The 27323-nt window shown below is 38.1% G+C and overlaps 1 protein-coding gene across 1 annotated transcript; it reads left to right on the top strand.

The window, feature by feature from the left end:
* Positions 1–288: 288 nt before the first annotated feature.
* Positions 289–27323, top strand: LOC135084785 (replication factor C subunit 1). Its single transcript, XM_063979526.1, has 18 exons — positions 289–437; positions 765–869; positions 1253–2114; positions 2357–2466; positions 3541–3669; positions 9934–10357; positions 10440–10563; positions 11391–11518; positions 12209–12355; positions 12761–12844; positions 13146–13294; positions 16086–16277; positions 16826–16977; positions 17515–17623; positions 17923–18068; positions 19057–19270; positions 26098–26274; positions 27135–27323. Exons 1-18 carry the CDS (start codon positions 429–431, stop codon positions 27249–27251), a joined length of 3378 nt encoding a protein of 1125 aa, XP_063835596.1. The 5' UTR covers positions 289–428; the 3' UTR covers positions 27252–27323.

Below are 27323 nucleotides of genomic sequence, written 5' to 3'. Positions count from 1 at the left end.
GTTAAATACTGCACAGTATTTAGTACACCATTTTCTTTATTTTCTTCCATCATACACAAGAATACGCGTGCGTGAGTCAATGTTCGCTCGTATGTGAGGCCTTGTCGAATAGTATCCTGTAGGTGGGCCATCGTGCGTGTTTTGTTTTTGATGTAAACTCGCGGAGATGAACAGGCCTGGTACAACTTATGCAACATCACTGAACGAAGCTTTGCTTTGCTTCAATTTCCATAATATCGATATTGAATTACCAGCATCACTTCAACTGTCACTGTCAAATAAAAAATTGTGCGAATTTTCTTCTGCGTTTCTTGCTGTGATTTGGCGGTTAAGTTTTCTTGATTAATTTGGTGATAAAAGAGCATTGGTATTAAAGATATTGATTGTGATTATGTTGTTTTAACTGTATATTTACTAAATAAATAAAAATGTCTCGGGTAAGTGTTAGACGTGTACTCACAATAACAATCGTTTATCAACTGATTTTACTATGTTCGCGTTCATTTTATCAAAGGGTAGTAGACTATCTTGAAAGGTTTATCTTAATCTTATCAGAAGTATTAAAGACAACCACATTCAATTAATTACAAAAACATGGCATTTCAGTGTCTGCATTTCAATGCAATAGATAAAATGCATAGGTGGAAACAAAAGGCTTGTTTTGTGTTTATAGTTTTCATTCTAGAATTTATATCAAATACACAAGTCCTTTCATGATTTGTTAGTTATAATTTTGTTTTATAATTACAAGTTAATAATTTCAGGATATAAGATCATTTTTCCAACCAAAAAAGGCTCCAAAAGCAAAGGTAGAAGAGCTTGATGATGATGTTATTCCAGAATCTCCTGAGGTTCAAATTAAAAATAAGGTATGTTGTGTTTATTTTTTGTGGTGCTAAGTAATAGCTATCATGCTCTACCTGGTTTAATTTAGTCAAATATGAATAAAAACATTCAAGTATATAGCCGAGTTTTAGGCAAAACCTATTATTATTTCAAAGTGTCATCTAGTTGGCTTTACATCACCACTAGATAAAAAAAAATACTGAGTTACTAAGAAAAAATAAATAGTCAGTTTAGCCTCTACACCGGCAATATTGTGTATTTAATTGAGACTGATTAGAAAATATCTATTTTATAAATTAATTTAATTTGTGAATAGACAAAACCTCATTAATTGGGCACATCAATATTCAAAATATCATTTAATTTAACCATACATTGTTTAAATAGGCATTCTTAAATATTACAGAAAAAAGAATCACGTAAAAAGAGAGTCCTGAGTGATTCTGAAGAAGAAATATTTGATTCAAAGAAGAAGAAACCAATTAACGACCCTAAAAAGAAAAGTCCATCCAAAACTAAAACAAAAAGTCCAAAGAAACCAGTTTTAAAAGAAGTCAAAGCTGTGGATATCTTTGGTAGTGCACGCATTAAAAGAACAGAACCAATTGTCAAGAAATCTGAAAAGAAAGAGAAGAAGAATACAGAAACAGGTATACATTCAGATGACGACTTTGATAAGAGTCTTCTGGAACTAGATGAAATTGAAGAGTCAGCGTTCAAACTAGAAGAACCAACAACGAGCAAAGCACCTGATGAACACAAAAAACATGATCAAAAGATTGAAAAATCTCCACTTAAAATTAAGGAAAAACAACTTGATAAAACTGAAATCAAAAAAGAAAAATCTCCATTCAAAATCAAAGACAAACAATCTGAGAAAACTGAAGTCAAAAAGGAAAAATCGCCATTTAAAATTAATGATAACGATATCCAAAATAAAAATGGATCTAAAAAATTTAAAACTGAACCAAAATCTAATATATCAAAAATGAACGACAAGAAAAGAAAGTTTGCAGAATTCCTTGAAAATGAAATTGAAAATAATCATGATTCTGGAAAATCTGATGAGGATGCAGCAGTCAAGAAAAAGAAACTGAATGATAGCGTCACAGATGATAAGAGAAATGACAGAAAGGAGGGTAAAGCGAAAAAAGAAGACAGTAATGATTTACATGATAATGATGCCACTATCATTGAAGATGAAATTAATGAAAGCAGACATGAAAGTACTAAGAAGAAACAGTTTAATAAATCACTTAATGAATCAGGTAAGTAAAAATAAGTTTTATTTTGTTTAGAGTTAAGTTTGCCTTAGTTTAAAAAAAATCTGTTTATTGTAAATAAAGATCAGTGAAATAGATTTAAAAAAAAAAACAGGTTTTATTCAATTAAATATTTTGTAGAATAACATTCATAAATTTTATCTTTTACTATTTACATTGTCACAGTATCTTCTAATAAAAGTTACATTACATCTCAATAAAATTATTGCAACACATGTTTTTTTCAGTGCTAACTGATGAAGAAAGGCATGAAAGAAAAATTCACTCAGCACAATTATACCAAAAGTATTTGAACAGATCAGGGCCCAAGCATTTGGGAGCCAAGGAAATCCCAGAGGTAAATTAATAACCATGAAAAACACTTCTTTGGCCACTTTATCAAGCAAAAAGGGCTCCAATACCGTTGGCATAAGAACTTAGAACACATTATTTATTAAATAGTTATGGTGACTATAAAAATAGTGTTAAAACCAATATAACTCGCCTTTTTGTACGGAACATTGTTGTGTATGTGTCGCAGTCAGATTGTATAATCCGTCGTTTTACATTACAGCTAGGCATTTTGCATTACGGCTCTGTTTTGTAATACGGCGGCTTAACGTTTAGCCGGATTGAATACGGCTGAATGAAAATCCGCCGGAATGTATTCGGCGCTAAACGTTCTTCAATACGGCTAGCCGTAATGTAAAACAGCGTGTCATTACCCGCCGCTTTGACAGTTTTTAGTTCCTATTTTCAATACCGTGGCGCTGCCGGACAAAGTGGCTATGTATTCTGGTGTTCGGCGGAATCCTACACAATATTTTTAATGTAAAAATATGAAATCATGGCCTTGGCCGGTGAAGATAATTTTATCTTAAAGAAAAATAACCCAGAAAAATTGACTAAGACTTTATTGTTTTGAGTTACCTGTCCCCTGTGATCATTTTTAATGTCTAAAAAAGACTAAAGCCAAATATCTAATTAATTCTTAAAATGTTTAGAAAAGTTTAATTGTTATGAGTTACTTTTTTTTAGATGGCTATCCCTTGTGATTTATAAATAAGTAAAAAAAAATACTGAAGCCAAGTATATTATTAGGTATACAGTAACGAAGATAATAATTCTTAAAATCTGTCTTATTAAAATTTATTTTCATTAAAGATTGTTTTATTTTGTAAGTATGGTCACCCTACAATCTAAATAGTAGTACGATGCGGCTAAACGTGGGCCGCCGTATTGAAGAACGTATCGCAATGACAATCCGCCTAAACGTTGAACCGCCGTATTACAAAACAGAGCTGTAATGTAAAATGCCTAGTGGTAAAGTAAAACGGCGGATTTTACAATCCGACTGCGACATATGCAATAAAGTCTTTAAATAAATAAATAACTGTTAAATTGTGTGTTGTTCTTGTTGAAATGATTTCAGGGCGCTCCAGACTGTTTGAAAAATTGCGCGTTTTTGTTAACTGGAGTTCTGGACTCCTTTGAAAGGGAAGAAGTAACTGAGGCTATTGCCAAATACGGCGGATGCATCAAAAGCGGTATCAGCAAGAAGGTATGTTGTAAAAAGTTGCCATATTATTTATACAAAAAAAAATAATATTAAACTCAGTCTGGTGTATGAAGTTGTATGAACATTATGCTAATTATTGTTATACTCGGCGCAAACACTCGTGACAGGCGGTGTAATAATAAAACAGTGCATATCACGTTTTCTTTCGCACTTGTTAGGATATTTATATGTACATACCTGATTTATGTTAATATTCCATGGTAAATATGTATAATCGGTACACTATTTAACTTGTTAAACACTACACACACAAAACATTGCACAGCCGCCATATTAACTGACAGATTAAAATTCAGATTTATATAATTCGTAAATTAGAATTAATTGTAAGGTTTATGGTTTTTTAATAATTCAGAATTTAATTAAGATCACCGATTCTAAATATGAAAGATAATATTACCCTATTTTTAATATATTGTAAAATGAGAAACTCCAACTTCCGCTTCCGAATAAAAATAGTTATAAAATCCTGTGCTGTGATTGGTCGACTGTTCTGATTGGTCGTTTTAAGCCGACCAATCGGAGTTGAGTAAAAAGAGGGAGAATTTGGTTATAAATAGATGGAATTTCTCATTGAGAGGCAGTCTGGACGGATCTTTGAGGTGATGCTGACCAAAGTTAAGTATACATTGTTTATTGGTACTATTATTATGCTTGTTGTGTAGTTGTATTGTATTATTGTGATATTGTATTAACACCTGGCTATGTGGCTGCGCCAGGCCTATTATATTGACACCTGGCCAATTGATGGTGACATGCCACGGGGTCGGGTCGGTAGTTTGATGACCAGTATAAAGAAGGACAATGCTTATAGTTGCCGGTTGTGTTATGGTACAAAACCTAAGTCGTAACCTAACCTAAACCTAAGACTTAACGTAACCTAACTTAGAACTTGTGTTCTGTGTGTTTGATTATAAATACTGGTTATACAGAATACCGCCAAAATGTTAATAATAAATAAGACTTAATTACTGCTAGATTACTCATTTTTATATAAGTTATAAATTGTTGTAACTGGTTGGAAAAGAGGCTGACAAAGGTGACTGAGTTTCTTCCGCCACTTCTTCTCAGCACCAGCCCATGTTGTCCCGAAGTGGTGGTAGGGCAAGCTATATTTGGGACGTGTATAAGTGTCCTGGAAAAGGGCTTTATACTGAATAAACCATTTGAATTTATAATTGGATTTTTAATTTGGAACTTGCTTATTTATTAAACTACAGTATTATAGTCCTATATATTTCCACGGTATAATACGATATGATAGGAATATAACGTAAAGTATTTTATGCTAGATTTTGCTTATTATTATTCTTCTTTTTGTGGTAACTTTATTAATTAAAGAATCTGGTTTAATACATTAATATTTCCTAATTTACAAATGACTAATGCCCAAAAATCTAACATCAGAAGTGGGATTCGAGCACTTTTGCTAATACGTCCTTATCTAAGTTTCAGAATGGAACCTGCTCTCTGGCTCAGACCTGAAAACCGTATGGGATGCTGCTTTCTCGAACCGAAGACCTGATGAAGACGTGGTGCTGCCAGGCTTCGAGCCAGCGGCCGGCGGCAGCGGTGCAGAAGGGTGGTGCAAATACTTCGAAGAAAGATCGAAGGAGTTTTGATGGAGCAGCTTGGTGACGTCGCAAAGGCCGGTAAGGCCCTTAGGGGCTTTGCTTTAGTATTTATTAAGTTGTGAAATTGTAACACCCATCTGAACTGATATCGCTGTCTGTGCTCTAGTATAATATCAAATCTAAGAAACATCCCTCAGAGCAAAATTGTACTAGTAGTAAATAGTCCTAGTATGACAGTGTTATTTAACTTATGGTCGAAAATAGGGGGACTTTGTCAGATTGAAAAAAATAAAACAAAGCATGAAATTTATTCCAATAATCAAAATACATTGTGTAGGAAAATATCAAAAATAGTTTTCATATTAAAAAATCGCATAGTTAGATACCAAATACAACTAAAATTTATCAGATTTAAACTACAATATTATATTTGAAAATATGTCGGGTCAAATTGACGAGTAAAATAGAATCAATTTCAAAAACAATTTAAAAAAATCGTATATATTCACTAAGTTTTTTTTTCTTATCTTCTTTATCTCACCGCCCGGATGATTTAACACCGTGTCTAGTTATTTCCTTCTTTTGGATGTATTATATTCGATAAGTCTTCTTCTAGTCTCGTGGCATTTTTCTGTATTCTGCTGCTTTACCTCTTCATGCCATTCAGACTCGTATAATCCATTGTAGGCTATGGACATATCCTAATCTTGATTGATGGTTTTTCTAAATTTAGTTTACTTACACTATTAAAAACACTTGGTTCATAACATGATTACTACCGGTACATCCATCCAGTGAAATTTAATATTTATGCTGTCTCTGATATGCTCGACGCATAATAAATTGTAATTGAATGTCAGATTGGCCGAACGTATTATGAAAAATTTAACAATGAAGTTAATACACTACTATTCCAAGATTAACGGGTATTTTTTAAAAATCTCGTTTGCTAAAAATCAGTGGAGCAAATAAATCATGTAATAGTATACAATCACTGTTGAATGATGTAGCTACTTAATAATTATATACCTTGATTAATTAGAAACCGATAGCAATATAAACAAATAGATACTTTTACATACAATTACACCATAAACACTTGTGTTCTCCTAATATTACACATTATATTTTCACAAGTCCTCGACTCTAGCTTTAATTAAACAACATTTTCTTTAGACGAGAATAAATATTTATAATGTGCAAACGGTCAATACAATTTCTGAAAAAAAAAAGTGATAGATTTTTTATCTATTTTTCAAGGCGTTGGTTTAACAATGAAAGAAAGGTATGTTATTAATAATTATCTAGTTAAATTACCTCGGCGATCTATAGGTGCCTAGATATTACATTAATTTCATTTTACGAGATGATTCGTCACTATTACATTTCTATCTGGTGTTTACATGTTTTTAAAAAGGACAACTGACTAAAACAGAATCGATTAATCATACATAGTAAATTATTTTACACGATTAGAAAAAGCAGAACCCTTGTTACACTGTCAATAAATTACTTAAAACATTTTAAATATAACTACTTTGGTGTCGATTATCGACTAAATACAAAACAATTGTGTAAAAAAATATATATTTATTTGTCGGCGTTTCGTATTAAGTTAAAGTTTGTTCTTCTTCATTCATCTTTCTCTTGTTAGTAGTTAGAATAGAAATGAACAAACGTTATTATTAAAACAGGAAATAAAATATTCACATTAAAATCAGGCTACTTGGTATAACATTGTTTACATAACTTTATTGTTTAATAACATAACTAAACCTCACTTTTTCTAAACTTTGCTAAACTCCGTATAATTTTGAGTAAGGATCTAGTTACTTTAAGACATTATTCGATACCATTTTTGTCTCTTTAGAAAGGGGCCCAATATTATATGAAATGGTTTAAGTTTCTTTTACACGGCTTTCGAGACCTAATAATATTCTAACATTACAAGAAGGTGATTTAGTATATCTACGTGTCCCAAGACCATTGGTTAAAAAAGTTTTAGGTATCTTCAATTCAAAGGACCTTATTTCATTTGTAATTTGAGAAATAATATTGTATATTGTGGTCCCTGTTTACGGACAATTGTTTTGCTCTGAGAGGAATAAAAATTAGCATTGATTTATAGTTGCTTAAGAAAATTATCGGTATTGGCCCAAGGAAATGATTGATAGAGATAAGATGTCAGATCTGACCGAGAGATTGAGGTATTTTATGATTAACTACTTTGTAATCATTTTGTGTAACAAAACGAATGTACGATAGAAACTTAACCAATCGTTAGTTGGTCCTAAAATGTTTGTCATTTAGTAGTTTGTCGTTTCTTTTTCTTTAAAATGATACCCATTACACAAATCGTATAAATAAAACTATTTATATATCTGCTGGTTTATCGTGTATTGGTGCCAATAAGTGATCATGGGCAGCAGATGATTGCGAGGGTTGGTACTGATTCGCGATGGGGTAGGAGGTTTTGTTAAAAACCTGGACTTGAGGAGACTTGAACTGTGACTTTTGTGACAAAGACTTTCCTGAACAAAGGTTTGTAGCGATCCTACCTACCGGACTTCAGGAGCCTTCTGCCTCTGGACGGTTATTTTATCACTCCTCGTTGGAGTCGCTGGTCAGCTAGATCGTCGCGGCAGGGGCGTGCCGAGGTTGACGCGGTGGATAAATTAACCAAATGTTAGGTCAGACTTACGACTAGACTGTAATGTTTAAGACTGGTTGAGGCCAGGTAAGACTGGTTGAGGCCAGGTAAGACTGGTTGAGGCCAGGTAAGACTGGTTGAGGCCAGGTAAGACTGGTTGAGGCCAGGTAAGACTGGTTGAGGCCAGGTAAGACTGGTTGAGGCCAGGTAAGACTGGTTGAGGCCAGGTAAGACTGGTTGAGGCCAGGTAAGACTGGTTGAGGCCAGGTAAGACTGGTTGAGGCCAGGTAAGACTGGTTGAGGCCAGGTAAGACTGGTTGAGGCCAGGTAAGACTGGTTGAGGCCAGGTAAGACTGGTTGAGGCCAGGTAAGACTGGTTGAGGCCAGGTGAATTTATTATATTTATATTGTTGAAGGAGAGATTTATTTATTAATGAAATTTTGGCAAGGGAAAGATAACATTGAAGTTTGAAAACGACAAGCTGCTAGAATTTAATCTTTAGTACTTCGAGAGCGAAGTACTTGTCAGTATGGCCGTGTTAGGATATTTATATGTACATACCTGATTTATGTTAATATTCCATGGTAAATATGTATAATCGGTACACTATTTAACTTGTTAAACACTACACACACAAAACATTGCACAGCCGCCATATTAACTGACAGATTAAAATTCAGATTTATATAATTCGTAAATTAGAATTAATTGTAAGGTTTATGGTTTTTTAATAATTCAGAATTTAATTAAGATCACCGATTCTAAATATGAAAGATAATATTACCCTATTTTTAATATATTGTAAAATGAGAAACTCCAACTTCCGCTTCCGAATAAAAATAGTTATAAAATCCTGTGCTGTGATTGGTCGACTGTTCTGATTGGTCGTTTTAAGCCGACCAATCGGAGTTGAGTAAAAAGAGGGAGAATTTGGTTATAAATAGATGGAATTTCTCATTGAGAGGCAGTCTGGACGGATCTTTGAGGTGATGCTGACCAAAGTTAAGTATACATTGTTTATTGGTACTATTATTATGCTTGTTGTGTAGTTGTATTGTATTATTGTGATATTGTATTAACACCTGGCTATGTGGCTGCGCCAGGCCTATTATATTGACACCTGGCCAATTGATGGTGACATGCCACGGGGTCGGGTCGGTAGTTTGATGACCAGTATAAAGAAGGACAATGCTTATAGTTGCCGGTTGTGTTATGGTACAAAACCTAAGTCGTAACCTAACCTAAACCTAAGACTTAACGTAACCTAACTTAGAACTTGTGTTCTGTGTGTTTGATTATAAATACTGGTTATACAGAATACCGCCAAAATGTTAATAATAAATAAGACTTAATTACTGCTAGATTACTCATTTTTATATAAGTTATAAATTGTTGTAACTGGTTGGAAAAGAGGCTGACAAAGGTGACTGAGTTTCTTCCGCCACTTCTTCTCAGCACCAGCCCATGTTGTCCCGAAGTGGTGGTAGGGCAAGCTATATTTGGGACGTGTATAAGTGTCCTGGAAAAGGGCTTTATACTGAATAAACCATTTGAATTTATAATTGGATTTTTAATTTGGAACTTGCTTATTTATTAAACTACAGTATTATAGTCCTATATATTTCCACGGTATAATACGATATGATAGGAATATAACGTAAAGTATTTTATGCTAGATTTTGCTTATTATTATTCTTCTTTTTGTGGTAACTTTATTAATTAAAGAATCTGGTTTAATACATTAATATTTCCTAATTTACAAATGACTAATGCCCAAAAATCTAACACACTCACACTAGTTATAGGTGACGTCACACAGAGGCAGGACGTCACAAACGTAATAATTAATCAAATATTATTGAGTGTGCATCTCTGTTTCAAAAATTACTTATGGCATACCCGCATGCCACGAGTCTGGGCCGGGTATAGTATAGTTATCCATGCAATCAAAGTTAGGCGTAGACGCTCATCACAATGATGATAATAATATATTAAACTGTAAATAAAGTTTTTTTTTGTAGGTAACTCATGTGTTAGCTGGCGAAGAGGCAGGTCCCGCGAAAATGGCAAAAGCACAAGAATTAGGAATCAAAATAATCAACGAAGATGAATTTATACAAATGATCAAGGACTCTACAAACAAGCAATCAAAAGAAAAAGACACAAAAAAGGAAAAGAGCCCTAGTAGAAAATCAAGTAAGGATAAAAAAGAATCAAAAGAAATCAATGGTGTTAACAAGAAGATGAATGACACAAATAAAACTAAAATATCGCATCGAAAAGATGAAGACAAGTTGAAACATGAAAAAACAAATGGTTCGGAAAGCAAAGAAAATAAATCTAAAACTCCAAAGAAAGTTGAAACGGAAATAAAAAAAGAAATTGAAGTTAAAAAAGAGAAGAAAATAGAATTAGATAAACCTAAAACAACTGATTTAGCAAGTGGTCAGTTATTATCCCATCTCTAATCTTTCTTTAATTTATTTTATTTCATTTTCTTTTTCAATTATGTCTTACATGTTTCCAGCCGGAAAATCAGATTCTTCTAAGAGTGTGACAAGTTCAATTGACATGATGTGGGTAGACAAATACAAGCCACAAAACTTGAAGCAAATCATCGGACAACACGGGGATGCGAGCAACGTCAAGAAGTAAGTACTTACCCACACATAAGCACAAATCGCAGAATTGCTAAAATCAAGTAGCAGTGGGCGGGGCACATAGCTCGTAGAGACGATGGCCGTTGGGGCAGAAAAGTTCTCGAGTGGCGACCACGGGCTGGAAGACGTAGCGTGCAGGGCAGGCCTCCTACTAGGTGGACCGACGATCTGGTAAAGGTCGCGGGAAGAGCCTGGATGCGGGCAGCGCAGGACAGTGCATTGTGGAAAACCTTGGAGGAGGCCTTTGTCCAGCAATGGACGTCATTTGGCTGAAGCAACAAGCACAATAAAACATGCAACATAAGAGCTAAAATGAAAAGAAATATACACGTCATTATTTATATTTCTTGACGGATTCATTAAAATAATGAGACCTATCGTTTTCGGACTAACCAGTTGGCGCCACTGTAGAGTAAGTTCCTGACACTCGCTAGTGGCGCCAACTGGTGACCGCTGAAGCGGTAGGAGGACTATAGGATTTGCCAGGATGACGCGACTGTGGAGTAAGGTTCTGTTACTTGCCAATAGTGCCAACTATTGAGCACAAAACAATAACCATCATTCCTTAAAAATACAGCCTGTATTTAAATCATGGTAATTTTTTAGAGTTATCTAGCCAAATGGCAAAAAAACGGAACCCTTAAGCTAAGAACTCACGGCGCGATTTTCACCCGCCGCGCCCGCGGCGGTTGTGGAATTGCGGTTTTATTTCAAAACTCACTGGAGCGGTTATTTGCGCGGTTATTCTAAGAACTCGCGGCGCAATTTTAAATCGCGTTTTTAAACTATCTGTAATTTAATTATTTTTTTCTTCCTAGGTTAACAAATTGGCTGACGAAGTGGTATATGAATCGCAAAGCCAAGCTGCCTAAGCCTAGCCCGTGGGCCAAAAACGACGACGGAGGGTACTTCAAAGCAGCATTGCTGTCGGGACCTCCTGGTGTTGGTGAGAAGTTTCTTTGGCGTAATTTAAACGCAAGCTATATTCTGAACCTAATGTTAACTAAATTATAGTAAGATCCATGCATGATCGATTGGTTAAAGAATGATTCTAAATCGCCTATTCGATGGTCGTTAGTATTTAACTTATTACATACTTTCCATTGACCAAACTGAACGAGGACTAATGACCTTGCGACGACAGTGTGACATCTCGAACTATAGTATAATTCGAGATGAATGTATTGGCGGTAATGGATATGTAAACCTGTTGGCACCACTAGCGAGTGACAAGACTAATCGCCTGCAGCGCTAACTGACCGCGAATACATTAGATTGCGGCTGCGCCCTCATTGGTGCAATAATGTAAGCTTGGCATACTGTTATACATTATTTGTATTTTAGTCGGCCGTTTGGTGTAGTGGTTCAGAACGGACTACTATGCCGAGAGGTCCCGGGTTCGATTCCCGGCCGGGCAGAAATTGAAATGATGAATTTTAATTTCTGTGACGGGTCTGGGTGTTACTATATGTATAATATGTATGTATTTAAAAAAAAAAAAAAGTATACAAGTAGTATATCCGTTAAGCTAGCACCCATAACACAAGCATATTAATTGCTTACTTTGGGGCTAGATGGCGCTGTGTGAGATTGTCCAAAGATATTTATTTATTTATATTTGAAATGTTGTTTCCAGGCAAAACCACGACCGTGGCGCTAGTGTGCAAAGAGCTGGGATTCGATGTGGTGGAATTCAACGCATCAGATACAAGGAGCAAGACGCTCATCAAGGAACAGATCACTGAGCTTTTGAATACCACCTCACTGTCAGGATACAGCAAAGGTAAAACATGGTTACCTAGTTAGTAACAGAATTGATGTACTTTGAACCTTATTTATAGGTATTTAGATCGAAAATCAATTAACAAAATTAATAACATTATTAGTTACCATAGCCACCGCAGTTTGCACCCTACTGAAGTGTATTAAGCTATAGTCTAGTCTGTGAGCACGTAGAATTTTGTCCAATGACCCCAAGCTACCCATCCTTATCGCTCGCGCGTAATTATGTTGCTATCGCGCTCGCGCACTCACTGCGGGCGCTCGTCGCACAGTCGCGACAGCAATATAATTACGCACGAGCGATAAGGATGGGTAGCTTGGGGTCATTGGACAAAATTCTACGTGCTCACTCTCACAGACCGGGCTTTAGAAAACTAGTGAACATTTTGGTTTTTGTTTCTTACAGGTGATACTGGCAAGCAGGCGGTCACGAAAAAGCATGTCTTGGTAATGGACGAAGTTGATGGCATGGCGGGGAATGAGGATAGAGGTGAGTTTTGAAAGAAAGTCTGTTTATTACGTTTATACCTCTAGATTAGTAATTGTTAACGCAGAATCCGTTTTGATACATCAAGGTATAGCAACAGGTTTGATCTGAAAGAAGGTTTACACTGGGCCTACCCACTATGATAACACCCGACTGTGTCCTTTGGGGCTCTATAAAACGGACCCGCGAGTTAGGTATTGTCCTATTGAACATACGTTCGTGACTCACCTGTTTATTATCTTAGATTAACTTCCCTCAAGTCCCAAACTCATTCTGCAATGACAACTCGTTTTTCTCTTAACAGGAGGCCTCCAAGAGCTGATAGGCTTGATAAAAGCGACGTCGGTGCCTATAATATGCATGTGCAACGACCGCAACAGCCAGAAGATGCGCTCTCTGGTCAACTACTGCTACGACCTGCGCTTCACCAGGCCTCGGGTCGACCAGATAAAGGTAAACAAGAGGAGAAATTAGATTTCAGGATCATTTCATCTCTTATCTACTAAAGTCCGGTAGCCGAGCACATAGAATTTCGTACAATGAAAGCTACCCCAAGCTCGCACACTCACTGCGGCCGCCCGTCGCACAGTCGCGACAGCAATATAATTACGTGGGAACGATAAGGATGGGTAGATTGGGGTCATCGGACGAAATTCTACGTGCTCGGCGACCGAACTTTAAGAACAGGCAGGAAAGTTCTTGAGTGGCGACCACGAGCCGGAAGACGTAGCGTGGGCAGGCCTCCCAGGTGGACCGACGACCTGGTGAAGGTCGCGGGAGGTGCCTGGATGCGAGCGGCGCAGGACCGGTCTTTGTGGAAATACTTGGGGGAGGCCTTTGTCCAGCAGTGGACGTCTTTCGGCTGAATAAAGGGAAATGGACTGAGGATGTAATAGAGGGGTTAGTCCCAACGGCCCCGGTGGATCTGCCCCGTCAACGGGGCGGATGGGAAAAAGTGTTTCAACGACCCCGGTAGTCATAGTCTTAGCGTTCAACGGGGTGGATGGAACACATCAAGTGTCAACCACCCCGGTATATCGTTTAACGGGGCGGATGGATCAAATCAAGTTTCAACCACCCCGGTATTTCACTAAACGTGAAGGATGACACAGATCTAAAAGGTTCCACCTCGGTATTACATACCGAAAATAAAACCTGTTAATAAAATAAAACTAATGTAAATAATAATCAGTTTTATTTAACAGTCACCGTTTAAAAAATCTTCAGCATAAAAGTAAGTTTGATTGTCACAAAATATTATGGTCATAAACCTATAGATTACGTTTAGAATCACAGATGCGCAATTGCATTAATCAGTCAATATTAATAACACTCTAATAGTCTAATTTGATAAAAAGTAACTCTAAAACTCCTCACTAACAAAATATAATAACAAGGAAATCTAAAATTGTTACAAAATATTATTATTATTTAAGAATCACAGATACGTAGTTACATTAATCAGGTGTTGATTAACAATAGAACTTAAACTACTACTTAAATAAATCATTAATAAAGCTTAATAAAACTATTAAAAAAAGCAACCGAATATCATAGAGTTGTTAAACATACTGCTCAGCGACGCCTCCTATTATGAAGAGATTTCATAATAAGTAGAAAATCTGTCAGCATCTCAGCAGTGTGATCTTTACTTTGGGACGACTTTATTATAGAAAAAACAAAGGAATTTTTGAATGGCCAAATGGGGTGCCCTCTCAGACGCATAACATTTTTCATCATAATTTAGTTTGGCATAACAGTATTTGCATACAGTTTTTTCGCATAAACTTTGATATGCATAGTTTTCTAAATGCATAATTGTTTCTTAGGCATAATAATAACTTTCTCTAATTTTCAATACCATAATTTAAATAATCATAAATGTAAAAAACATAATTTTTATATTCCTAAAGTTTATTTTTAATAAAATACGATAAACATAATGTAATTATTTATAACATTTAAATTCATAAATATTGTCTATAAGAGCAACCAACATGTGATGTTGCGAACGATCTTCCTTCCACCTTTACACTCTTTCGGCTTTCGTAATTTGTAAAAACTAATTTCTCTGTGTTATTGTCATTTTTGTTCTTAATTTTTGACCTGTCTCTTAGAAAACTTAAGCTCGTGAAAATACATTCTGTTTGATCTCGAATCCCTCTTTATACAGTGTGAGTCACGTTAAAGTGTACATATGAAAATAGATGAAATCGTATTATAGTAGTAATAGTTTCATCTACATATTTTCATATGCGTCGCTGGGCAGTATGTTTAACAACTCTATGATATTCGGTTGCTTTTTTTAATAGTTTTATTAAGCTTTATTAATGATTTATTTAAGTAGTAGTTTAAGTTCTATTGTTAATCAACACCTGATTAATGTAACTACGTATCTGTGATTCTTAAATAATAATTATATTTTGTAACAATTTTAGATTTCCTTGTTATTATATTTTGTTAGTAAGGAGTTTTAGAGTTACTTTTTATCAAATTAGACTATTAGAGTGTTATTAATATTGACTGATTAATGCAATTGCGCATCTGTGATTCTAAACGTAATCTATAGGTTTATGACCATAATATTTTGTGACAATCAAACTTACTTTTATGCTGAAGATTTTTTAAACGGTGACTGTTAAATAAAACTGATTATTATTTACATTATTTATTTTATTTTATTAACAGGTTTTATTTTCGGTATGTAATACCGAGGTGGAACCTTTTAGATCTGTGTCATCCTTCACGTTTAGTGAAATACCGGGGTGGTTGAAACTTGATTTGATCCATCCGCCCCGTTAAACGATATACCGGGGTGGTTGACACTTGATGTGTTCCATCCACCCCGTTGAACGCTAAGACTATGACTACCGGGGTCGTTGAAACACTTTTTCCCATCCGCCCCGTTGACGGGGCAGATCCACCGGGGCCGTTGGGACTAACCCTAATAGAGTGGTATCCGAGGAACGAAAAGACAACGAGGAGATCAAATCAAAAGATGAAAGAGGGAGGACGATTTACCAAAAGAATGGAGAAGGTCATCCACAACTCGGAAGCTTTCTGATGAAAGGAAAGTGATGATCCGATCCAAAGTGGAAGTGAGCTTCATCACCCAGAATCCTCAACCAAGAGGAACTGGCTATTTTACCTGCAACTGCCGGAACAACAACACTGTTATAATTTTTATTTCTCTTTAAGGTTCTTTTTTCAAACAATGCATTCACTTTATCGTCTACTTTTCCAGTCAGCAATGATGTCGATCTGCTTCAAAGAGGGTCTCAAGATTCCTCCGGACGCGCTGTCCCAGCTCATAGTAGCCGCCAACCAGGATGTCCGGCAGACGCTGCACCTGCTGTCCATGTGGGCGGCCGACCCGGACGCCGACCCGGACAAGCTTAGGAAGGACGCCACTAGCGTCCGGAAAGATGTCAAGCTGGTGAGTTGCGTTATTATACTCTTTATTGTCTGATAGTGGCCGCCAACCAGGACGTCCGGCAGACGCTGCATCAGCTGTCCGGCTGACCCGGACAAGCTCAGGAACGACGCCACTAGTGTCCGGAAATATGTTAAGCTGGTGAGTTGCGTTGTTACACATTGCAGCATTTCTCTGATAGTAGCCGCCTACTAGGACGTCCGGCAGACGCTGCACCTGCTGTCCGGTCGACCCGGACAAGCTCAGGAAGGACGCCACTAGCGTCCGGAAAGATGTTAAGTTGGTGAGTTGCGTAGTTATACTTTATACTGCTGCTAGGTGATAGGTGGACTGAGGATTTGGTGAAGGTCACGGGAGGTGAGGTTGTGGAAATCCTTGGACCTTGGCCAGCTGTGGACGTCATTTGGCTGTAACCGGAACCAGTTAAATTGGTGAGCGTTTGTTTTCATCATTTAGTCTTCATTGCAGGTACACAACCCTCTAATTTATCAGTGGCAAAAGAGAAAATTTGGCGTAATTAATATCTATAATATTATACTTGAAACTTTTAGGGTCCCTGGGAGGCGATCCGCAAGGTGTTTTCGGCGGAAGACCACAAGACGATGAGCATCAACGACAAAAGCGACCTATTCTTCTACGACTACAGCCTTGCGCCGCTGTTTGTCTACGAGAACTATCTGCAGGTCGCGCCGCATTGTCCGAAGTAAGTACATACAATGACATGACGGAATATTATTTTTCATTCACATTTCAGGTGTACCAAAATATTATGATTGTCTCCAAATCTGTGTGAAGCAAAATCAGTGTACCTACTAGACTCCGCGCAAACTACAGACTTTATGTTGACCGATGGTTTTATTGAACTGTTAAGACTCTCCGTAATTTGACAAAACTGGCACAGGCTTCTTTAAGCTTAAAAGGAGGCATTGATCTCTATTAATTTTAAGGAAACCTTTGGTAATGAAATAAAGATTTTTTTTTCGGCCGACAGTTTTATCGGCTTTTAATGTGTATGAGGCCAAATCCTTGTAATGTATGTGCGTAACAGGCTATACGATCGGTTAACAAAAAAATAAAATCTGTACTCTGTGGGGAGTCTTACTCACGCCGCGGCTAACTGACGGAATGAGTAAGAAAGACAATTTGCAAGAAGAGTTACAAAACACAAGAATGGACTTCACCATACCATTGTGGCGAAGTCCATTCTTTTGTTTTCTTATTAATTGGATGAACTCCATAGGAATGAGGTATTAGACCGCGTAAGCAGAGCGGCGGACAGCATCAGTCTAGGCGACCTAGTAGACGCCAGGATACGGCGCAGCCAGGCCTGGGGACTTCTACCTATGCAAGTGAGTACAGTACACTTTTTGGGGAGCCCTACTCGAACAAAAATTTTCGCTTTAAAATGTAATATTTCGCAAACGGACCTAAAATAGTCTTAGAAACCCTTAAATAATTTGAAAGGACTTATTCAACGATACGCCACACGATGGGGAAGACGATGAAAAAAATTCATCCCCACTTTACGTGTATAATGGAGCTAAAAAAATATTTTTCCAAATATTGTTTGTCCACTTTGTTTACATACTTCCACAAAATTATATCTTTTGCTTTTTTGTTTTAATCTAAGTGATTCCTACTTCCGCAGGCAATGTACAGCTCAGTGATACCTGGTCACTGCCTGTCGGGCCACGTGGCCGGCCAGATACAGTTCCCGGGCTGGCTGGGCAAGAACTCGCGCGCGAACAAGATGCAGCGCCTCTGCCAGGAGATACACGCGCACACTAGGCTCAGGTATACGGTTCGTTCGTTCATTTCAGCCGAAAAACGTCCACTGCTGGACAAAGGCCTCCCCCAAGGATTTCCACAAAGACCGGTCCTGCGCCGCTCGCATCCAGGCGCCTCCCGCGACCTGACATAGCCCGCAGAATCGCTAAAATCAAGTGGCAGTGGGCAGGGCACATAGCGCGTAGAGCTGACGGCCGCTGGGGCAGGAAAGTTCTTGAGAGGCGACCAGGTATACGGTATGTCACACTATTTGATAGCCATTAGGTGTAGTTCCGGATAGTCCAGAGGTCGGTTGGATACTCGCACAATACTAACATTTGTATGCATAACCTGTCTTGTATTTGGTCTGGGTGTTTTTACACCACAATTTCAGCGGCGACGGGGTTCGAACCCACATTCGGGAAGTACGGAATATTCAGTTTTAATTGTTTATGTATACCGAAACTTTAATTACTCACTCATGTGATTGTGTGAGAGTTGAGATTACGTCATTTCCTGTTCATACGTTGATTAAATAATTCTGAATTACTTCTAAAGATGAGTCTAGCTATAGCATTTACTTGGTTACTCCGAAAAACGTTATCCTAACTTTCGAATGTTGATATCCCTCTTACGCAAAGCCAGATGCGAGCATGAGAGACGGTAACAGATATACCCGAAACTACGTAAACGGTGTTTCGGCCGTTCACGAACCGAACTTCGTACATTTTACCTATAAAATATGTGTAAAATGCTATCTACACTAATATAATATTATAAAGAGGAAAACTTTGTTTGTTTGTTTGGTTGTAATGAATAGGCTCAAAAACTACTGGACCGTTTTTAAAAATTCTTTCACCATTCGAAAGTTACATTGTCCACGAGTAACATAGGCTAAATTTTATTTTGGAAAAAAATAGGTTTCCGTATAATATGTAGATAATGTAGTCCACGCGCGCAAAGCCGCGGGCGGAAAGTTTATACTTAGGTTAATATTTTTCTCTCATTTCCACAGCACTTCTGGCTCGAAGTCCTCAATCTTCCTGGACTACAGCTCGCACTTACGCGACGCGATCGTGAGCCCGCTCATCAAGGACCGCTCGGAGGGCATCGGCGAAGCCCTGGGCGTTCTGGAGGCCTATCACCTGCTCCGGGACGACCTGGACTCCTTGACGGAACTGTCGCTGTGGCCGGGACAGAGGAACCCTATGGTGTTGGTTGATTCTAAGGTGAGAATCCGTCTACTTTGTAACATTATCATTTGAATTTTGTATTTCGTCGGGGATAGTGCAAATCCACGGAAATAGCATATCATCACAATAAATCTATGTATGGCTTTATGAGTGTACTAGACACTCATAAAGCCGATTTTTTTTATAGGGATGAGATAGATGCAGTCTCTTTAGCTTATTTAAAATCTGTTGAAATATAAAACAGGTCCATAAATGAAGTTTTAACCTTGTCCTGTAAAATTAGGTGTAGTGCAAATACGCGGTATTATCTAATACTAGTTTCGCGAAATGAGGGCTATCGTTTTTATACTTAACAGTTGGCACCCCTGGCGATTGACAGGACCTTACTCTACAGTGGCGCCATCTTGATGAGTGCAAATGCGATAGTCCTCCTACTACTTTAGCACTCACCAGTTGGTGCCACTGTCTTCGCTACTAGCAAGTGACAGGACCTTACTCTACAGTGGCGCAAACTGGTGAGCGCTAAAACGATAGCCCTCATTGCACTATCCCTGACGATTTCATTTATTTCTCATTGGAGTGGTTTGCAATAAAGATTATCTAGCGAGACAAAAATTGATGCTGTTCATGAAAAAAAAAATACTTTGACCTAAAGGGTTATGCCCACTTAGTATGGGACCTTTGGCCTGAGGTGGACAGACATTACAGCATGTAATTTGTTATTTATTAAATAGTCTATACCAGTAAGAAACAGAATATAAATATCATTTTGTATCCAAGTCCTTAAAAAAATTTTTTTTTGCTTAAGACTAGAAAGGTTAGAAGCAAAATAAAACACCATTTTTTTATTATTATTATTATTTTAATCTGACTCATGGGTCAATAAAATATTGTCTAGGAAGTAGGCAGGTGGAAATACATGTTCCTGATACCTTACCCAGCTCAAAAACCACAAAATTGTCATAACATGAGCACTATAAGGGCCAATATAAGGGTAAATGAATCCTCGTCCCATCATGTGTTTGTTGGGGCTCCACAGCATGTGTAGCAGCTCGATCAGCTCACTGCCATCAGGGATAACATATTTGGTCAGATCCCCGCAGCTGAAACAAAGAAATTAATTATGGTATCATTCAAAATTCATTCTTTAAGATATTGAGATGTGATGTCAATTTTTATCTATCAGTAAGAAGTATTTGTATAGAAAAAAATATACACTTTGTTCAAATATATCAAGCCAATGTCTTTAATAAAATATAATGAAAATAATTATAAAAAAACTTACTTGACGAGGTGAAATCTGTTCCATTATTACATTATTTTCGAATATGTGATTCTCTTTCCGTGTTAATATGCAGTCTATGGAACGTATTTGTAACAAAGATAATTCACGTTAACTGTGACCAGTGCTAGTGGTTGCTTCTTCATTTGAAATATTATTTGTCCTTGATTGGTGCAGAGCCACACCGTGGCCACGGTCCAACATTTTTTTTTTTTTTTTTTTTTGCGCTCATCTGCAATCAGTCCCAAACTATAAGCAGATTTGTTCCATGCAGTTTTAACATGTTGAAGGAGCTCCCCAGCAGGATACTCCTCATTCACCATCTGTCACCAAGTATATCGTGGCGCTTCAGTCGTTTAGTGTACCTGATGGTTGCCAACGCAGTAGCCAACTGATTTGGGTGATTTTCCAGTCGCGTTTTATATTTATTCCCTGTCAGCTTTAGCTCCTCCCTAACAGTTCTCATGCTCAGAGCTTCGTGGATTTCATTGTTGGTAATGAACCATGGTGCATTTGAGATGGTTCTTAGGATGCCATTCTGCAGTCTCTGTACTATGTTTATGTTAGAGTCACTAGCACTTCCCCACAGCTGTGCGCCGTACATCCATATTGGTTTCAGGGTCACTTTGTATATCAACAGTTTGTTGTCGATCGACAGTTTGGAGTTACGTGCCATTAGCCAGTAGATATTCCTAAACCGCATATTCAGCTCGTCTCTTTTTGTTTTGATGTGTTTTTTCCAGGTCAGCCTTTTGTCCAGATGCATACCGAGGTATCGAACAGATTCACTCTGTGGCAATACATTGCCTCCCATTTTCACTGGAGCGCAGCTTCCCCTCCTTAATGTCAACGTGACATGCACGGATTTAGTTGTGCTGGCTTTTATTCTCCATTTCTGGATCCATTCGTCGACTTTGTCAAGGCTATTTTGCAAGACGGCGGATGCTGCAATTGGATCCTTGCTGCTTGCTAGGATTGCAGTGTCATCAGCAAATGTAGCCGTTGTTACATCTTGTGTTTCTGGGAGGTCAGCAGTGTAGATAGTATATAATACGGGGCCAAGCACAGATCCTTGTGGAACTCCCGCCATTATATCTTTTATAACAGACAGTTCTCCGTCCTCTCTCACCTGGAAAATTCTGTTTGTGAGGTATGACTCCATCAATAGGTAAAAACTATGCGGTAGGTATGTTTTTATTTTGTAGAGGAGGCCTCTATGCCACACTTTATCAAAGGCTGCCTGGATATCCAAGAATACAGCGGAGCAGTATTCCTTTTTTTCGAAGGACTGTCTTATTCTATCACACACCCGATGCACCTGTTCTACCGTAGAGTGCTGCTGTCTAAAACCAAACTGGTGTTGAGGTATTGTTAGGTTTTCATTGAGTATGGGTGATATTCTGCTCAAGAGGATCCTCTCAAACACTTTAGACAGCACAGGCAAGAGGCTTATGGGTCTGTACGACGAGGGGTCCTCCGGGGGCTTTCCCGCTTTGTGTATCATTGTTACTATTGATACCTTCCATAATCTGGGAAAATATTGTACTCGAAGCATACCGTTAAAGAGAACGACCAGGAAAACCAGTGCCTTCCTGGGGAGTTGCATGATAATTTCTTTTGTAATGAGATCGAATCCAGGGGCCTTTCTGTTTTGTAATCTGTATACGGTTCTCTTCAGTTCCCCAACTGTGACCGGTCTTGGTGGAATGGACAGTTGCAGGTCCTGCTGCAGTGTACATTCGACCTCATTTTCAAACTCCACGTTGCTGCCTTCATTAGGTGTAAAAATGGTGGATAGGTGTTTTGCAAAAACGTTGGCTTTTTCTTTACTTGTCCTAGTCCAACCAACCTGTGCCCTTAGGGGGCATTTATATTGCTGTGGCCTATTCAACTCCTTTGTAAACTTCCAGAGAGAGTACTCTGTGGATTTTGTGGCAGTTAAATTTTCCAGTTTGTCCCTCAGTGTGGCTTCATTTATGATATCTATTGAGTTTTTCAACTCTCTAATGGCTTTGTTGACTGCAGTCTTGTCACTTTTATGCCCAGTTTGGTGCCATATCCTACGTAGTTTTCTCTTCTCTAGTATTTGGCGTTTGATCTCGAGAGGTAAGTTCCCACCCACTTTGCAATTTGATTCTTTTTTTAGGGGAGTGTTGATCCAGCAAGCCCTTTGTATTAGATTAGTAATATATTGGGTTGCGTCATCTATCTCGTCTGGTGTTTTCAGGGATACTTTTATCTCGATGCATTTGTCAATGTATTCTCTGAAGCCTTCCCAATCAGTGAGGTTGTTGCACAAGGTTTCAGATTTCTCATGGCTAATGATAGTCGTACTAATAGTAAGAAGAACAGGAGTGTGGTCGGAGCTACCGTCTAAGCTGGATTCCGCCTTCATGTAATTTGCCGAAAGTCCCTTTGTCACGAAGAAGTCCAACAAATCTGGTTTTTTATTTGGATCTGAGGGCCAATACGTTGGTTCTCCTGATGACATGCAGTTGAGGTTGTTTACGTCGAGGCTTAGTTTTAGTTGCCTGCCTCTAGTTGTTGTTAGCCTAGATCCCCAGTATGTATTTTTGGCGTTCCAGTCACCACCAGCCACATATCTTCCCCCCAATGTTGAGAAGTATTCCGTGAAGTTTGTTGCACTTATTGTATGTCTGGGCGGACAGTATACCGCCGACAGATTAAGCTGTCCACTGCCGCTTTCCACCGCAATAGTCGTAGCCTGAATGTGATTCGTTTTAAATTCTGGAAGCACTTGGTGCTTGATGGAATTTCTTATTACAATGGCTGTTCCTGCATGGCTCGTTCCATCAGGGTGGTAAGTAATGTAAATTTTGCATCCTTTGATGTTGATTTTGCTTTTATCTGTACAGTGTGCCTCAGAAATCAGGACAACATCAAGTTGGTTGTTGTATATGAGGAGTTCCAATTCGGACTTGTTTGGGGCAAGGCCATTGATGTTCCAGGTGCCCACTCTCAGGGCATTCACTTTGATAGCTTTTCGACAAGGGTGACTATGAGACTCATAAGAGTACTCATTTGTTGTAGGATCATATCGAATTTTTCCGACTGTTTGATGAGTAGTTCTTCTATTTTGTTGCTAGTGTTATGTGTAGTTGTCGATTCAATATTTTTTTTCAATATGTCTGAGTAGAGCTGTCGTTCTTGTGTTTCTGTGGGTTGTGGTGGAGTATTTGTCGGAGTAGTTTTACTTGGCACCTCTCGTGTCTTGCCCTTGAGCATTGGGTTTCTTGCCATTCTTCTCTCTAAGATTTCTTTGTAGACTTCGCAACCCTTATAATTGGCCGGGTGTGCTCCTTGACATAGTGCACATATTGCTGGTGTGTTACGGTCTTTCTTTGGGCAATCTGCGGTTTTGTGTCCTTGGGCACATTTTACACATCGGTACGGTCTCATGCAGTAGTTTTTAGAATGTCCGTACTGCTGGCACCTTTGACATTGTGGCAATGTTGTTTTCTTTTTTGGATCTTCGATTATTATCGACTGGTGATGAATATATTTAATATTTTTCACTGCTGCGTTGTTAGCTCCTGGTTCGATGTTAACAAAGAATGTAGAGGTTGGTTTTTTCTCTGGTCCAAATTTTGAGTTAATAATTTCTCCATATACTTTGTTCCCAGTGTTTTCAATTGCTTCTACGATTGCATCATGTGGACTAAATATCCTCAAAAAGACCGAGAGCAGATGCGTGGGAAACATCTGCCGCTACTTTCCCACTCTCTTTACATGAAGTTATGGAAAATAAAGATTACGATTTGTCATGCGATCCGGCCAACCCCCGGCGCCATGAGGTACCCGGGCCTCACGGTGTGAAATCTGTTACCGAAGACTGTGTAGGAGTGGGTAACCAGGCCCCTGCACCAGTGAATACTACTGGAAAACGATTTGTTCAGCAGGTATTCCATCCTAATCTGCTTACAAGGACTAGAAGCTCATCGCTAGGAAGTATTTCCCAGTCAGAAGCGGCTACTACAACACCACCGTCACAAAACTTGGACGCGCCAGCACCAAAACCACCAGACTGGCAAAGAGTCCCTGAAAGCAAAGGCTATAAGCGTAAACGGCAGAAACTCCAGTCCCCTTCGCCAGAAAAAATCACCACAAGCAATAGTTTTAGCGGATTACCTCTCGACCCCAAGGAAGCTGCCAAAAAGCCAACAGAAAAAAAACCTAGCAAGCCACCACCCATTATATTATACGGCATTGATGACGTTAATAAGCTTGTAGAACTGCTACAGTCCACAGCGGACAAGAATAGCTACACAATAAAAATTGTCAACAGAAACCAACTTAGAATAACCTGTACGGACACAGCAATATACAAAAATGTCATCACTTTAGTCCGAAACAAAGGCCTCATAGGACATACCTTTAACTTAAAAGACCAACGCTGCTACAGAATAGTCATAAAAAATCTCCACCATACGGTCCAACATGAGTGACAACATACACTGCTGTTATCAATCTAAAAAAAAGTTTTATTAGGATTATGGTAATCTACGGTAAAGGTAGTTGATCAAATACATTGTAAAAGGTATTCAACAAGTCCACACGCTCATTCAATAACTTACCAGCTGAGGAGTCATCCACTGACATTATAACCAACTGAACTTAATAAGCTCTAGGCTATGTCGCCTCCTCTGCATCATGTCAGCTATACAATTGATACATATCTTAGGTTCCTCATGAGATTGAGGAATTGCTGGTTGCATTATCCAAAATCGGGCTGGGGTTAACATTGGGGCTCGGGTCGGAGTCCATACGTAAGCCGTGGTCGGCGTTTAAGCAAGGTTCGATGTCCGAAAGTGAGCCATTGGTCATTGGTTGAGTGAGATTCGTAGTTCGAGAGTATGCCAGGGTCATTGGGAAGGGAAGCATCGAGGACCATGGTCAAAAAAATAAAGTCGTCAAAAGAGAAACTTATACAACACTCTTCTGCTTTTATTTTGGCAAAGACTTGGTTTTGAGAACAAAACAACACTCACGATAAAAAATACAAAACAAAGCGAATGACAGTTATCAGCTGTGACAATATTTTCAGTGTTGCCATGCTAATAATGTGGTGATGAATAAAAATAATCGATATAAAAATCGATTGTATTTTTTGATGACTCGAAATAAGGTGTATAATAAGGTGTGTGTTAAAAAGGTTTCATTTAGTTATTTAAATATTTTTGGTAGTGTTATTGGAATATTAAAAAGGTTTCATAAATGTCATTTTAACGAATACGTATTTAAAAAAATCCTAATTGTCATAGTCGAAAAACAATCGATATGAATCGATTCTTACCGATAAGATTCATTTTGGCAACACTGAATTGAGTGTTAAAGACAGGAAGTTGTAATTATCACATAAAGTACTATTTAAATTGGATTTTTATAAAGGCAAATTGATACAAAGTTACACTAAGTGAATACTTAAAAAATTAATTAAAAATTTTTGGAAAATTCATATTTTCATTAGCAGCTTGTCCACGCCAGGCCAGAAATGAACATTGTCCTTTGACACTATTATTCTGTATCAGTTTACAATAATACCAAAATATTTTTCCTTCAGGTAAAAGCAGCGATGACGCGAACCTACAACAAGTCAGCCACAGCGCTACCGTACGCGCCGGGAACCATCAAAAAGGGCCGCGGGCGAGACGATAACGACAACGAAGACGAAGTCGACGACGACGCCGCGCAGGACGAAGAGGAGGACAGCGATCCGGAGAATGATGCGCTTATCAAGGTTGGTTACTTTTCGGGATAGGTTCTATTGGTATAGTCTGGTCTGCGAGCACGTAGAATTTTGTCCAATGACCCCAAGCTACCCATCCTTATCGCTCGCGCGTAATTATATTGCTGTCGCGACTGTGCGACGGGCATCCGCAGTGAGTGTGCGAGCGCGACAGCAACATAATTACGCGCGAGCGATAAGGATGGGTAGCTTGGGGACATTGGACAAAATTCTACGTGCTAACAGACCACACTATAGTCAGACTTTGGATGCAAAATGAGTTGCAAGTGTGGGCAGGCCTGTTCATCTCCGCGAGTTTACATCGAAAACAAAACACGCACGATTGCCCCCTACAAGAGTACTATTCGACAAGGCCTCACAGACGAGCGAACATTGACTCACGCACGCGTATTCTTGTGTATGATGGAAAAAAATAAAGAAAATGGTGTACTAAATACTGTGCAGTATTTAACTGCCTAAATAATAATAAAAACACAATGTACTTTTTTAAGTTGCCTCAAGACACTGAGAGGTAAATAAGTAGTTAATATTATTCCCATTATCAGTCAGTCAATGATACTATTTGCTGGACACAAGTGACTAAGGCTGAGTTGCACCACCAAACTTTGACTGTAACTATAACAATAATCGGTGATTTTTGTATGGAGTTTGACAGATTTTTGAGGTTTATTACAGTCAAAGTAAGATGGTGCAACCCAGCCTAAGTTATGGTTATCTAACTTTGTCCTCTGATTGGTTTCCTTTTGGTATAGTCAAGTTTGTTTACGAGAGATTTTAACACTCATTAAATTAACGATTTGCATATTTTATGTAACATGGTTTTTGACAATATGAATGCGTTTTTTTTACAGAAAAAGAAGGCAAAAGAGGACAAACCTGCAAGTAAAGATAAACCGAGTTCAAGCAAAGAAAAACCAAGTACTAGCAAATCTAAAGCGAGTTCAAGTAAAGAGAAGAAAAAGAAATAACAATCCATTTTTGTTGAAATTATGTTGGAAGTTACTTTAAGTTTTTACAATAAAATTATTATTTTTTCCAAA

This window comes from Ostrinia nubilalis, chromosome 2, assembly GCF_963855985.1.
Source record: "Ostrinia nubilalis chromosome 2, ilOstNubi1.1, whole genome shotgun sequence".
In the NCBI taxonomy this organism is placed as follows: domain Eukaryota; kingdom Metazoa; phylum Arthropoda; class Insecta; order Lepidoptera; family Crambidae; genus Ostrinia; species Ostrinia nubilalis.
This window is presented reverse-complemented; position numbering and strand designations above follow the sequence as displayed.